This window comes from Benincasa hispida, chromosome 6 (genome assembly GCF_009727055.1).
Source record: "Benincasa hispida cultivar B227 chromosome 6, ASM972705v1, whole genome shotgun sequence".
NCBI lineage: Eukaryota > Viridiplantae > Streptophyta > Magnoliopsida > Cucurbitales > Cucurbitaceae > Benincasa > Benincasa hispida.
In genome coordinates, this window is record NC_052354.1 from 51,334,199 (window position 1) to 51,349,322 (window position 15,124).

Genomic DNA, 15,124 nt, shown 5'->3' on the forward strand with positions numbered 1-15,124 from the left:
TAGCCGTATCGAGTGACCATGAAGTTGGATATCAAGTGACCTTCAAACGGGTTATGAATTCAAAATAATCAAGTATAAAGTAATCGAGCAACGAGTATGACGTTGATATGATTGAGTATACACATGTCGATTGCATAAAGTTAGGTATCGAGTGACCGTGCATCGAGCAATGTGTGATGAGTCATCGAGAATCAAGTAAATTCATTTTTCATTTGGGCCTTCCAAATGGGATCGTCCATATAAAAAAACCCAATAAACAAAACAACAAAAGAAAAAAAAAATAGTGATGGAAATTTCACTTCCATGTTCCTTCGCATCTGCATCTCTCTTCAAATCTTTTTTTAGTACAAAATTCGATTCTATAACTTCGTTTCTGGATCAAACGCAGCTGGAGAAATTAGATTTCTCGAGTGAAAATGGCAGACCCATCGATTTTTCGAACTCTCCTTGCTCAGCTCTGTCTCTGCATTGCTTTCTACTTATCTCTCAACATGGGTTATCCTAAAAACTACGATTTCTTGAAGATTTGGGATCAAAATCCTCTTGATTTCTACTTTATTTCCGTCTGGGGAGGCTTACGATCTGTAAAAGAAGAGATCCTTCTTCTCAAACAGGTGAAATTTTTTGTATTCATTTTGATTTCCTTTCCTACTTTTGCCTATTAGTTTCCTTTCTTCAAATATAATAGCAGAAATTGTAATGGCGATTCTTATTTTTCCCCTTTCTTTGGTAAGAAACGGTGAATCATTCATTCCAAAACAGTCAAACAAAACAACCTAACAAGCTAAGGGACAAGGGTTCCTCTCTTACAAAATTATAGCAAAGTTTTCCCATCTAAATTAGTGAGAAAAAATTTGTTAACTGTATCAAGTCACAGAAATAGTCAAATGAATTGTACTTATCTGAGAAAAATTCTAGCGTTTCTTTCTTTTCCAAATAAGCCACAAAATAGCCTGAAAGATTCCACCAACCCAACCAGTCTTCTATGGCCAAAGGGTAACACTATTGCATACCAAATAATTTACCGAAGAAATCCAACACCCCTTTGGCGAGAAAGTGACTCCTCAGTTCTTTTCCGAAGAACACATATTTGGAGGCTAATCAATAACACATTTAGGGGGTGTTTGAGGCGTTGGGTAGTTATTCTAGTATTATAATAGTTTGTGTTTGGACTGCAAACTATTTTAGTCTGGATTATAATAATCCATGTTTGAGATACAAATTATTTTAGTTTGGGTAGAAAATAGTAAACAATATAACAAAGAGATACAAAAAGGATGGGTAGGAAATAGTAAACCCTGTGAGTAAACACGGTAACAAGAGGGATTTGAAAGAGTAATATTGTAATTAATTGTAGGTTATAATAGTTGGAAATACCAACTATTATAATTGGAGTACAACACATGGAAGGAGCTATGATAACTCACTCCACCCATTTGAAATTGGGGGTCCAAACACCCCCTAATGATTGCTATGGTTGAAGACCGATCATTTGTCTCTTTTGTAGCCAATGGGAATTTCTCTTCCCTATTGGGATTCTTGATTTTATTTTCTTTAAAGGATCTTTGGGTGAGTAAGAAGCGAAGCACATTTCTATTATTTACCTTATCCTTATTCTATGTGCATTAAAGTTATTACTAAGAGATGATTGTGGGTGTGTTTGAGAATCCTTTTAGAATAACTGCTCTACACTTTAATTCTGAATAAAGCATTTAAGAATAAACTATTTAGATGTTTACTTTGCTCTATGATCAATCAAATCGGTCAAACGTAGTCTACAAAGTGTTTTCTTAGAAACACTTTTAAGATATTTTACTTTTAAAAAAAATTCTACGTCACTTTAGTTGACTTTTGAAGTAGCTTTAGCTCTGTTATTCTTGGTGTTTGATTCCATTCAGGACATATGCAATGAGTATCTCTAATATTTAAGTCAATAGAATTTGTTGATTGATCATTGCCTGATTACGTGATTATAGATTACATTTTTTTTTATTTTTTTGGGTGGGGGGGGGGGGGGGGGGGGGGGGGGGGGGGGGGGGGCGGGGGGGGGGGGGGGGGGGGGAGGGGGGGGGGGGGGGGGGGGGGGGTGGGGGGGGGGGGGGGGGGAGAGGGGGGGGGGGGGGGGGGGGGTGGGGGGGGGGGGGGGGGTGGGGGAGGGGGGCTTTTTATTTATTTTTTATTTTTTTTATGTCAATGCTAAGAATGTGTTTTGCGTGAACAATGAAGATGGAGAAGATGGCCAAGGTTTCTCATGCAAAGTTCGTCTTGCACATCCGTGAACCAGGGGAAAACGATCGCCTAATGCAGAATGTAAGTTTTTTTTGTTGATAACAAACAAAGAGTTGAAATAACAAAATGTGCTGGTTCTGATGTAGTTGATAAGAACGGAAGTAAATGGAAAGTGAGCTTGCTAAAACTTTCGTCGGAGACTGAATATGAAATAGATATCCTCATGATACATTACATATAATATGTTTAAGGGTCATTTCAATCTATCGACATATGCAACTTGGTGTCTCTTGGGTTTTAGCTGTTAGTCCATTACAGAAAACTATCTTTTCTTTATTCGACATGACAGGGTTCGTGGTACTTCTCATCCCTGAAAGTTCCATGGTATAAGATCCTTCTCAACCAGTTCTCTGAATTTGGTAAATTTGTGTCCCATGATGTTTGGTGTATAATCTTTCAAACACTGATGTATTTGTATTTGCGTATTCATATCTTTGTGTTACTTCTCTTTATGGGAAATTATAAATGTAGGCACAGCATACAAGGGTCAAGACAAAATGGAGATTACTTTATTGAGCGAATCAAGTTACAATATCGGCAAACATTAGACGTCATTGCCATAGATACCGGACTATTGCAGGTTTGAAATTGCTTTATTTTACATTTCTTTATTTTTCTCTGTTGTCATGCATCCTAGAAGTAGAACTTCCTTTGTATGATTTGTAGGTATTTGGAATTTGTCGATGCTGTAAAATGTTACTATTGAACTTCTAGGAGTCCGTTGCAACGGGATCAGCAAGTGACACGGTGAACGGTCATTTACTATGGCTGAAAAGGACTCTGCAAGCATCAAACAGTAACTGGTGTTTCAGCCTCTTCAATCTTTCAAATTATGATCCTCCTAACTTTTTGTGCTGCAAACTTCTCCTTCCTGTTTCTAACTACTCTCTATCTTTGTTTCTCTGAAATGAAGGCGTATAGTTGTTGGGTTTCACCCATTGGTAACTTGTGAAAACAATACTCGATCGCTGGAGACAATGCATCTGTTCGAGTCAATCCATCAAATCTTTGTTGAAAATAGGGTGGTAAGTCAAGCCAAGTGGTTTGAATTCCACTCCTTCAAACTCTTACGGTGCTTTTCTCTTGGGTCTACAGAATGCATACCTTAGTAGGCGTGGTTGCACTCACAATGTTCGTATCGATAGCATAGCTTACATTGGAGTTCCCGGTCCTATTCAGACAAAACACTTCCCATCTCAAAGATCCTCCTTCAGTGAGTAAGTTCCCTCTACATTTGGTTTGGATTGAACGGAGCTATGTTTGACTTCTGTTCAGGCCTCGAGCTGATTGATATTGCCAAAACTCACCCACCCTCATATCTATATATTGTTCTCATTTTCCTCATTGTTATACCACTAAATCTGTCTTTTATATGCTACAGATTCTTACTTCAGCGTGTCAGCTCACTAGAGACGGTGGGTACCGAGTGAACATGTTTCGGGACGTTCTGATCAAATACTATTTGATTTTCATATATGTTATGCGAATACAAGATTTATTAGGAGGTCGTATAGGGAGATTGTCATGTAGGCATTTTCAATGGAACTTGATGGAATGGTTTGAAAGTTCTAATGTATAAATCTTTCCATGGCAGGTGTTTTACTATGTAAACACAGCAGGAGAAGTTGTTCATAAAACTGAACTCCAGCAAAAGGGTAGAGAAGTCATATGAAAAAACTACTCAGTTTTACAATGCCAAGTAAAAAAGTCCTCCAATCTATTATTTCTCCCTCTCTCTCAATTTGCTACAAAAGCATATGTCCTCGACCAAGAGTTTCAGAAGTTTGAACATATATCATTGTTAAAGGAAATTTGAGATTTTCCCCTACAAAATTTTGACACTCTTACTAGGTGATTTGATCATTTTGTATCTCTTGTTATTTTCTTTGCACTCCAAAATTGCACTCCCTAGTTGTCTTACTTGAGAATGTAAGTGCAGAAATACAAAGTAAGTGAATTCAAAGCCTAATGATTTAAATGTAGATATACTTTAACTACAAAGTTATACTTAGGTTGGCATAAATAAAAAAAGATTCTTAAAAACTAATTTCCATAGATAAATGCAAGAGGGTTTAGATTGGTTTTTACCCTAAATATGTCCGCTTGGTAAATATTGCAAATTTTAACCTCCTAAACTTTAAAAAATGTTGTAATTTTTTTTTTTTTTGAAAAACGTTTAATTAATATTTTATGGTATAAAATTCATCAAAATTCAAGGAAACACAACATTGGAGAATTTTAATAATAATAATAATTATTATTACTATTATTGTGAGTTTAATTTTGACAATATTAGTAAAAGTTACACTTTTATACTTGAGATTTGAGTTTGGTAACATTTTGGTTTGTAAGTTTCAAACTCATCATTTTGACCCAAGTTTGTGAAGAAATTGAAAAAAATAATCTTCGCCTTTCACAACCACCACTTTTTCTTAAAATTCCTTAAAATAATTCTTCTTAATCTTTTTCGACTGAGATCAATCACCGAGATTTGTATGAAAACTTAATCGTCAATTTTTTCTAATATTATGCAATTTTTCCAAATCTTTTATAACTTTTACCTCTTTTCAAATTTTATCCTATAATCTTTTCAAATCTTATATATAATCTTGTGTAATCTTGCAAATCTTACGTCCAATTTATGCTTCCACATATTTCCAAATTGATTTACAAATTATCTAAATGGATTTACCAATTATCTTTTCAAATTTCTCCATATTCATAAATATTGAATTTGACATGATGATTTTTAAATTTTAGAAAGATTAGAAAGATTAAGTATGATTTGGAAAAATTGTGTGAATCTAAGTCCTCAGCCGAGATTCCACCGAGAGCCCAAAAGAATCAATAGTTTGAATATAAGTTGAAAAAGTTAACTTTTTATACAAATGTCGGTGGTCGATCTTGGCCAAAAAGCATCAAGAAAAACTATTTTAACGAGTTTTTTTAAAAAAACATGTTAGTTGTAAAAGATAAAACTTAAGGTTTGTTTATGGCAAATTTCCAAATTTGAGTTTAGTAGTATTTTGGTCAATGACTTTAGTTTTCTTTTATTATGATGGCGTGACACTTTATTCATACTAGAAACATATATATTAATTTGTTTTAATGAAAACCAAAAAGCTAATGAAATCAAAACTTAAAACTTGATATATATATATATATATATATAAAAATGATATTTTTTTACCTTTTGTCGACGTCAAATTCAAATGAAATTACCAAAATGAAACTCACCCACGCAGAATGGGTTCCCTAGCCCTCTCATTATCTCGTTCTTTCTTGCACTCTTTCACATATCGCTCTTCTCTCTCCCATTCTCTCATATTTTGGTCTCACTCTCCATCCTCGTTCTAAGCATAAACTGAATAGAGGGAGAGAAGAAGAGGATAGTCGAAGTTGTGGACTTACTAGAGTCGGTGCAAATTATTTGTTGATGATATTAGAAGATCAAAATTTTAAAATTTTAAAATCGATAAAAATCATTTTGAACCTTGAAAAATGTATCTTTTAATCATCATCTTTAAAGAATTCTTACATTAAATTTAAAAAAAGGGGGACAAAAATGATTTTGGCTTTGAAAAGGGTTCTTTTAATCAAATCAATTCTCTCCACAATTTTATGCATTTAACAGGTAAATTTTGATTTTTTTTCTTTAATAATTAAAGCGACAGCGAGAGGACATTATAAATACAGGAAAGGGAGGGCGGCGGAGAATTAGGGTTCGGCCTCACACTCCGCCATGAATGAGGTTGCTCCGTCGTTACAGAGCGATTGGAGGAGTTCCTTCTTTTCCTCGCTCTGTTTCGCCGGCAGCCGGTGATTTCCCCTCCAAACCCTCTCCACTTTTTTCTTTTTCTCTTTCTTTCTGTGTGTGTATGTGTATATATATATATATGTATGTATGCCTCTCTCTCTCTCTCTCTCTCTCTCTCTCTAAACACCCGGGCTATGATGATGGTTTTGAATTTGGAGTGTGAGGATTTTAGGGCAACGACAATGGAGGTCCGATCCGTCGGCATGGCGATCTGACTGCTCTGCTAGGGTTCGCCGCCATGGCCAGCTTCCTCTGCTTTGCCCCATTTCCATATCTGAGCCGCCTTTCTATTATTCATCTCTTTCAGCTTCCGCATTTCGTTTTGTTTTCAAAATAAAAGAAACAAGCTTTTGTGATTTCTTTATTTCAATCGAACTAAAAATCGAATATCAATTTTGTAAAAGAATATATCCCTAAGAACAGTCCAGTAGAAAGAATTTCATCATGTTGAAAAATTTACATGTTTACAGGAACATCATTAGGGCATCAAACAGGACGCATCCTCAAATTCTTCAGCTGCGAACAAAGAGCTTTGCAGAAGAACATTTAGCTGCACAGCTAAACCAACAAGACAGAAATCCTCCAACACCTACAGCTGGTTGTGAAGAACTCACTTCTTTTCTCTGTATGACTCTTATAAACTCATCTGAGCTTAAATTCCCATCTTCATTTGCATCAAATATATGAAATATTATATCCACCACATTCCTAGTGATTGCAACTCCACACACCTTGTACAGAAAAACTCATATTTTGTATTAGATTGATTTTTAAGTTTGTTGAATTTGAGGTTTTTAGATTGAAATGTTTTGTGTACTTACATGAGAAGCTGCTCTCTGGAAATCTTGTTTTGTTAACTCCCCATTTACTTTACCATAGCTGAAAATAGCCAAAGAGAAGGATTCTAACTTCTTGCGTAGCTCTGCAAAGTCTTTGAATTCTTCATATGTGATTCTGATGTTTCTGAAATGGGGTTCTTTGTTCAATTCTTCAACTCTGTCTAGCAGTTTGTCTATATGATTTATGTCTGCTGAAGCAACTATTGATAGTGCAAAGTCTTTGGCTGATATGCTTCCTTGTGATTTGAAGTCATAATGCGAAAACTCTAATAGAAGTATCTGCATTCATCCAATTTGATGTTTGGTAATAATCAAAGTTTTGAGTTATGTATAGGAAAAATTTGGGAAATGGTTAGAAATAACATCCAGTAGTTTTCATCTGATCACAACCGGCACCCTTTTTGGCAATCCATTGAAATAGTTTCTTGGTGCTTCCAAGTTGAGATTGATCCGTTCATTCGAAGAAAAAAAAATTGACTTCTTTCTATCGCACATCTAAACTACAGATTATTTTGGGCTTTCTTATTAGAATCTCGACCAGATGAAGACTGGGATTGTATCTGTATGTAATCTGTCCCAAATCACCTTTATCAGTCGGGTGGCTCTTCCAAACGAAAGATTTCCAAAAGATTACTAAAGATTACATGATTTGGAGAAAATACATATAATTACAGTCTTCGTCCTGGATTTACATCGGGGGATGGATGATAAAAAGAAGTCAAACTTTTATTTGAATATCAGGGTTGTTCTTGGTTGGGTTTTTAAAGGGTGTTAGTTGTGAAAAACGAAAACATTTGAGAGTTATTTTTGACAATTTCACAATGGATTTACATCGGGGGGAATACCATACCTCATCATGAAGTTGTCTTAGAAATTGGACAAATTTGTCATGGTGAAGGGAGTCTTTTCCATCTTGACCGAAGAAATATTCTACTAAACCACCATTTTCAACACTAACTTTCATTCCAAGTCTTCTTCCATCTCTATGGTGAGCTCCCTGTCTGTTCTGTTTTCTCATCAAACCCATCACTTTCTTGAACTCCTCCCTGTCTATTTCACTATTTTGATCAACAGAGACAAACATCCATTACACCAGAGGATTGTGCAGAAAAAAAAAAAAAACCATGAAGATGATAGAAACAGAGGAACAATTAATTATCTAACCCATTGTTATCAATGTCAAACATTTTGAATGCCACTGAAAAGCTGGACTCTGGTATGCTGAGAAGAGTAACAAAAAAGATGTACCTGCAAGCAAGCAGGGGCCAAATCAAGAAATTTCCATCAGGGGATGCACAAATCCATATAAAGTTACTAGTTTGATATATGTTGATAATTTGAATATTTTAATTTATTTTTGTTCTAATAGATCCTCAACTTATTTCAAATGTTTATAAATTCACATATTTATTAGATACAAAATTTAAAATTTAATGTTCACGTTCTAATTAAACAATTGAATTTCAAATTTTTTTAATATCTTTTAGACCTATTAAATATATAAGTGGAAGTTGATGAATATATATGAACATCTTAAAGTTTAATTAATTATTAGACATCTTATTCAAAATAAATAAATAATTTACTAGATAAAAATTATATGCTCAAAATTTGTTAGACACTTCAAAGGTTTAGAGATTAGAGATTGATTAGATATAAATTTTAAATTTTGACGACCGGTAATATTAAATTCAAAATTGTAATGAACTCTTGGAGAACCATCTAAGTAAATATATGAGCATTCATCTTGTAATATTTATAAATATTAATCAAAATAGAATCTAGTTTTTTTTTTTTCCAATTAATTTGTCAAATAATGATATAGTCAAAATTTAAAAATATGCAGGACAACCAACTAAAAGAAAACTTCCATGCCCCTCTATCCAACAAAACAATTGGTAAACATTAAGGATCAAATGAATTTTAATATAAATTCATTTAATTTGAGAGAAGGGGCACCCCATGCCCCTTAATGGATCTGCCTCTGTCTAAGTACTTGACAAAAGACAGATCATCTTCAATTATGGTTAGCTTGTGTAAATTATCATGGAGTTTGGAAGAAAGTAGAACTCTTACTCTGCAAAAGAGATGAGTCCATCATTGTTGGTGTCAAAAAGCATGAAAAATTTTGAAGGAACACAATATAATTCTCCATCAATTCTTCTTTCTCCTCTTAGAAACCCTTCTCTAATACGATTTGACTCAGATGGAGGAAACACAGGAACAACAGCTCTCATCAAATCTGTAGGCGTCATATATATTTCTCCTTCAGGTGTGTGAATAGAGGCAAAATACTCGAACACCTTCTCAGGAGGACTTTGAATCCTCATACGTTTTTCGTAATTGAAAAACACCCTTCTCCTATAATCATCTGAAATTGAACGCAAAGTACGAATGAAATGGTAATTTTACCGCAACACATTAACTCAGATTGCTTGAGTTCAATGGCAAATCATAACATTCTTACCTCCAAATAGAAATTTGGATTTTTTCTTTGCATTTGCATTTGCATTTTGATTTGGTGTTGGTGTTGTTGTTGGAGTTGGGAATTCGAATGAGTTTTCTTTCACTGTTGTCCATGTTGTTTCTTTTGGGAAGTCGGCGAATGATAGATGCGAATTGGAAGTGGAAGAATTCGCGCTGAAAAGTGATCCAACTCCGCCGATCAAAATCCCCGAAGAAATCGACTTGAACAATAAATCAAATATGAAAGTTCTTCTATTCTCATTTCTGGAGCCAGTTTGTTTAGATGCAATCGATAAAGAAGAAGACAATTGGGAGATTGATGGCGAACCTAAAGAGCCACCAAGTTGATTTCCAAGGAAACGAACAGTAAGGTGTTGAGAATGTATAACTCTATAAATCGATTTAGAAGATTTTGCAACCAAGAACGTCGAAGAAAACATACTATGATTCAAAACGATCTTGAGGTTTTTCCAAATATCATTAAGGTCTTACAAGAAAAAGGTAAGGAAGAAGAAAAAATGCAAAATGAGAGAGAGAACAACAAAAATGGATATACATAGCTTTAGCAAAATTGGATACTATAATGAAGGCTTTGACTTGGCCATTGGTTAATAACGGTTTTTTCAAAAGTTAGTTGGCTTTTATGGTTTGAAGGAATTAATTTTTAGTAAATTGATAAATATCCATTTTTTATTTATTAATACATTTGTGTGGAAAAATAATTAAAAACGGTTTGGGTCTATAGATAATGGGTTTAGTGGATCTGTAAGGGATTTTTTTCTTTATTTTTTTTAAGGCAAAGGGAGGGTGGTGTTATGAATTGAGGCCAATTTATATTTCTATTTTGAAAATTTTAAGAAAATTTTGATTTTTTTTTTTGAAATAAATTTTGAAGATTTTGAAAATTGAAAACATAAAATAGTATTGTGGTATTGTCATTAGCAAGTGAGATGGGACCCAGAAATTAATGGTTTTCTTTTTTTTTTAATAAAAAATTAATATATCACTAGTATTGTCACACCCCTCCCGAGTCGATCCCTCAACCCGGAAGGAAGTGTGAACCCACAGATTTTAAGGATTTCTATTGTCTAGGATTTTATTTTTATACATATATTTCATTTTTAAACATAAAGCATAACCGTGTTGAGAATATTTACACAATACATTAACGTTTATCCATTTATACATTTACTACTATCATACGCCATCTTCCTTTTACTTGGGGGAATAAGGGCTTTCACATCTTTTAAATATCTAACGCATGCTTTGAATACATAAGTACTTAAACATGCTTTATAAACATTCTTTTAACTAGCATGCGTTACTAGCTCTTAAAACGTGATTTGGGGGGAGGGGGGAGGGGATTTAAAAAAAACATTTGAAAATCATGAACAAGAATGCTCAATGAGTGGTAAGTTTAAACTAAATAATAACAATTTTTAAAAAATATCTTCTTGGAAAGCAACAACACAACATGAACCATCATCCAAACACATATACGTACAGACAATTTATGAAACTAGATTGGCATAATCACGAAATCCAACAATACATAATAATTCCCATAGACTGGTTTGAGGAAACAATTTTCAGTACCCCAAACAACTCGTCGAATGTGCATATGTCGAAGATTCCTGCTAGATATACTCAGGTACATGGATAACCCAGCCGGATATACTGACAATTTTAGTCCAACGTCCACGAAGTATGCTAATAACATCCGGATACAATTTCTAGTTTCTAGTCAAACCAATAAGAATAAACATCCAAACCAAGACTTACATAGTAAATAGTCATCCCAACAAAAGAACAATAGTTATAATCCAAGAAAACATATATTTTTTATCATGCCAAATTTACCAAACTAGTACAAATATATAATACATCCAACCATTCAAAAATATAAACCACTCACCGTTTCTCCTAATCGATTTTTCAGAAAATTCTTTAACCAACTTCTTGTCCTATTTCTCCTGAATTTGAATTCACTCCCTTTCAAAGAATTTCTAAATTAGTTTATAATTCTTTCAATAATCCCAATTTTATTCACAAATAACTTTAAAAGTTTAGAAAAACCAACTTACCTCCTAAAAATAGGCCTACCTTGTTCCAAAACAATTCGTTGAAGGTTATTTTCGCAAATTGATGGGTGCTAGGCTGTAGGGTGGGTGCGTCTGGCGTGCAAGTGTGTTAGTACGCATGCAGCTAGGCGACAACACTTGCATAGGGCAGCGTTGGGTGACAAGATGCGCACAATGTGTGTTGGAATGCGTTTATGCCTTCGTTTGGATGCATCTAGCGGGGTGCACGCGCGAACACTTGCGCTGACAAGGATGCGCGGTAGGGCTAAACGATAGGCCTACACGATCAGCCTATGCGATTAGTTGGCCACTAGACTTCCAACGCAAGCTCTTCTTTCTTCAACGCCTCAATTGAGACGGCAGCCCGAGACCTTTCTCTACACTCCTTTTTAAGGACTTCCTTAATAACTTCACTCAAAAGGGCACGAGTTGATTGCGAGAGTTGATCATCTCAACCCATCCTATTTATCAGCGTCCCAAGTCCTTCCTAGCTTGTCACTCCAACTTAACTAGATGTCAATGTATCCTCAACTTGTGTTGCCCATGCCAACCCTTTGCAGTTTGCCACCTTGGTCTGCAAGTGTCTTCTTTTCCTTTAGCCAACGCTTCAGCTTTTCTTTGCACGCTCTCTTATGCGTCCACCTCAAATCTTTCCATTCTATCCTTAAATTTCCAACTGACAGCTCCTAGTTTCAATCCATCAAACTCTTAAGCTGGTGCATCACCCACCGTTTGTCCCTCAAATCACTGCTTAACAGCCCAAAGCCTTAGAATTTCTCAAAATTATAAAATAATTAAGTGCTTCCTCACTCACGTTTGATCCTTACTTGATGCGTGCTAGTCGCTGCTCGCTACACGATGGCCATTACTCGACGCACGATAGCTTCTATTTGGTGCACGATGGCCTTCATTGTATACTCATTCGCTTAACTCCTTCACCTAGGTTGTCGTTTAAATATGGTTGTCGCATACCATATATTTAAACGACAACCTTACACCTAGGCCATTCTTATGGAGCATGTAAGTGCACAGGAGGGTTCCCCAACCTTAAATCAATCTAGCCATCGCATAGCTTCATCGCTCGCCTAGTGCTTTGCGTTCATCACTCAGTGCTCAAGCATGCATTTATTCTCCATGCAACGCCCTAACGCTCCACACTCGGTGCCTTGCGCCCTCGTTCGCGCGACTCCACGCGCACGATCGAGCGCTTATGCCTTGTGTTAATTGTCCTGCTTGTGTGCGCTTGTTAGCGCCTCTTGTACACTCGTTGCTCGGTGACCCTTCCTTGCTGCTTGATCACACAACGCCTATACCATGCGCTCAAACTTCCGCACATCACTTGTACGCATGCGTTAGGCTTAGCGTCTACCTTGCACCAACGCCCGATATACCTTGCCCACATGCATACTAACCTCACAAGTCCCTTAGCTGCCACATATCTTGTCCACGCCCAACGATATTCCAATACGTGATCAACCTACTCACACCAACACTTGGCCAGTGCCTTGGCACTCACACTTTGCTTTGCATCAATCTTTAATACCTATCACCAACACATGGGACCTTCATGCGTTCACCTTATCAAGTAGCATATATCAACACTAGATGTTTATATGTTTAAATATTTAGTAAAATTTATTTCTCAAAACCTTCACTTTCATAATTAGTCTTTTAGGTTAAAATTTTTAATTGACCAAGCTTTAATTACAAAAATAACATTTGAGGTTTCACAAGTATCCTTCCATAATTTAGGTTTATTGAATTTACCCTTCTAAGAACAATCTTTGTCAAATTTGCTCTACCAATAATTACATTATTTTGAAAAAAAATACAAGGTATTACTAGGATCATAAATCTCATGAGAAACAAAATATTAAAAGTCTCTCATTTCTTGAAAAACCAACGCATATTTGTTTGTTTGATTTTGTTTAGTTCAACAAATAACATCTATTACTTATAAGGAATTGCTAGTGTAATTTTCATCATGAATAGGATAACACTTATTAATTATCTATTAGTTATGTTTTTTTTTTAAAATCATTGTTTTACCATCCAAAATTTATATCATCACGAGGTAAAATATTTTTAATATCAAACAAATGCAAATGAACATGAACATTTGTGTAATATCTACCATGTTTATCTTTGTTAAAGCTATCAATATAATCATTTGATATCATTATTGGAGGAAAAAATTTGAACCAATCACAAATCATCACGTCATTTATTAAATTAACAAGGAAATGCTAAAATCAACAAATTTGGGACTAGTTAAGAGTCTGAGTCCCAAATTGGAATTGAAGGCAGATTCTGATGACGTCACGTGTTCCCGTCACGAACATTGGGTTGAGTAAAATTAATTTCGCCCAATTTGAGGTTATAATTTGGGCATTGGTCCAGTTACGTCCAAATATGGGCTTAATTTGGGCCTAAAATGTCAAAATGAGCCCAAATCCAATTAATTGGGCCCAGAGGTCAAGCCCAAGTCTAATTAATAGGACAAAGGCTAGGCCCAAGTCAAATTGATAGGTCCCAAAGGTCAGACCCAAGCCCATGAATCCCATCAAAGAGCTCTATAAATAGAAGAGCTCTTCTCATTCCAAGGGACAACAATTCTACATTCAAAGAGTCCAGTGAGAATTAATGTTCGGTGCCTTTCTTCTATAAGTCAGCACATCCACCCAACCGAGAGAGAATCGCATCAAATCAACATCAACACCAACACCAAATCAAGTTCAACTCCACGAAATACGTTTCTCCGAAAACCTCGTGTGAACAAATTGGCATGTCCAGTGGGACATCTCTACCTCTCATCTCTCTCAGCATCCAAACAAGAAAAATGACACCAACGAAGATAGCATCTAGAGCTTCCTCCACAAACAGCTCATACACGGGACTCGTCACCCGTAGTCGCTCAAGGGAAGTTACGCAGGAGCAAGAGCAAAGCTCCTTCATCGCACACAACATTTTGAGGCAAATGACGGAGTCCCCACAAGGTGGGTTGTCATCAAGGAGAACCCCCTGTTTGACAACTCTACTTCCGCCTTCAACAATCATTTTCACTATACAATATATCCTGGCTCGTCGAGGTTTTTGTAAAAAAATCGTTTGTTTGGTTATCTGATTTTTTCAAATTGGTCGTAAAATGGATTCTTTTAAATTGGTTATATTAAGATCTCCTAAAATTTAATAAATAAATAAATATATTTGAAATAGAATTTGATCACCATAAAGTTTCTTAGAATATTTAATTCCAACAATCATAAATCGCTTACCCTCATACAACAACAAACTATTTTTTTTCATCCTTAAAAAACACATAACAATGTTTAAAATGTGAAAATATCGAGGTCTCAAATTTACAAAAATTTTAATGAAAATATCAATAAAATTATGATTTTGATGGATATTTTTGGTAAAATTAAAAAAATAAATTTAAATTAGTAAATAAACATTTTATGATTTTTAAACAAATTAATATGTCAATGATTTATGTTATATTTATTTTAATGATATTTTGTTGTTTAATTATTATGTCGTATATTTTTTTACGATATAATAGAAATAATGACTCACCTCTCATGTCGATGTCAAATTCACGAAGACGTGGGAATATCAATGAAAAATCGGTA

General features: G+C 35.1%; 2 protein-coding genes across 3 annotated transcripts; one reads left to right on the top strand and one right to left on the bottom strand.

Moving 5' to 3' along the window:
* Positions 1-269: 269 nt before the first annotated feature.
* On the top strand, positions 270-4,136 carry LOC120079458. 2 transcript variants are annotated; one of them, XM_039033650.1, is made up of 9 exons: positions 270-614; positions 2,227-2,310; positions 2,579-2,613; positions 2,761-2,869; positions 3,004-3,092; positions 3,203-3,311; positions 3,385-3,506; positions 3,671-3,704; positions 3,884-4,136. In XM_039033650.1, the coding sequence occupies exons 1-9, from the start codon at positions 417-419 to the stop codon at positions 3,959-3,961; spliced, it is 858 nt and encodes a 285-aa protein (XP_038889578.1). In that variant the 5' UTR covers positions 270-416; the 3' UTR covers positions 3,962-4,136. The 2 variants fall into 2 exon arrangements, with proteins under 2 accessions (XP_038889578.1, XP_038889577.1); XM_039033649.1 differs by having other exon boundaries at positions 271-614; positions 3,203-3,314.
* A 1,981-nt stretch (positions 4,137-6,117) lies between these two features.
* LOC120079289 (calcium uptake protein, mitochondrial-like) lies at positions 6,118-14,549 on the bottom strand. Its single transcript, XM_039033442.1, has 8 exons — positions 14,300-14,549; positions 9,413-9,739; positions 9,127-9,316; positions 8,942-9,022; positions 8,110-8,271; positions 7,796-8,003; positions 6,928-7,224; positions 6,118-6,837 (listed from the first exon to the last, which is right to left on the bottom strand). The coding sequence occupies exons 1-8, from the start codon at positions 14,547-14,549 to the stop codon at positions 6,619-6,621; spliced, it is 1,734 nt and encodes a 577-aa protein (XP_038889370.1). The 3' UTR covers positions 6,118-6,618.
* Between the last annotated feature and the right edge of the window lie 575 nt (positions 14,550-15,124).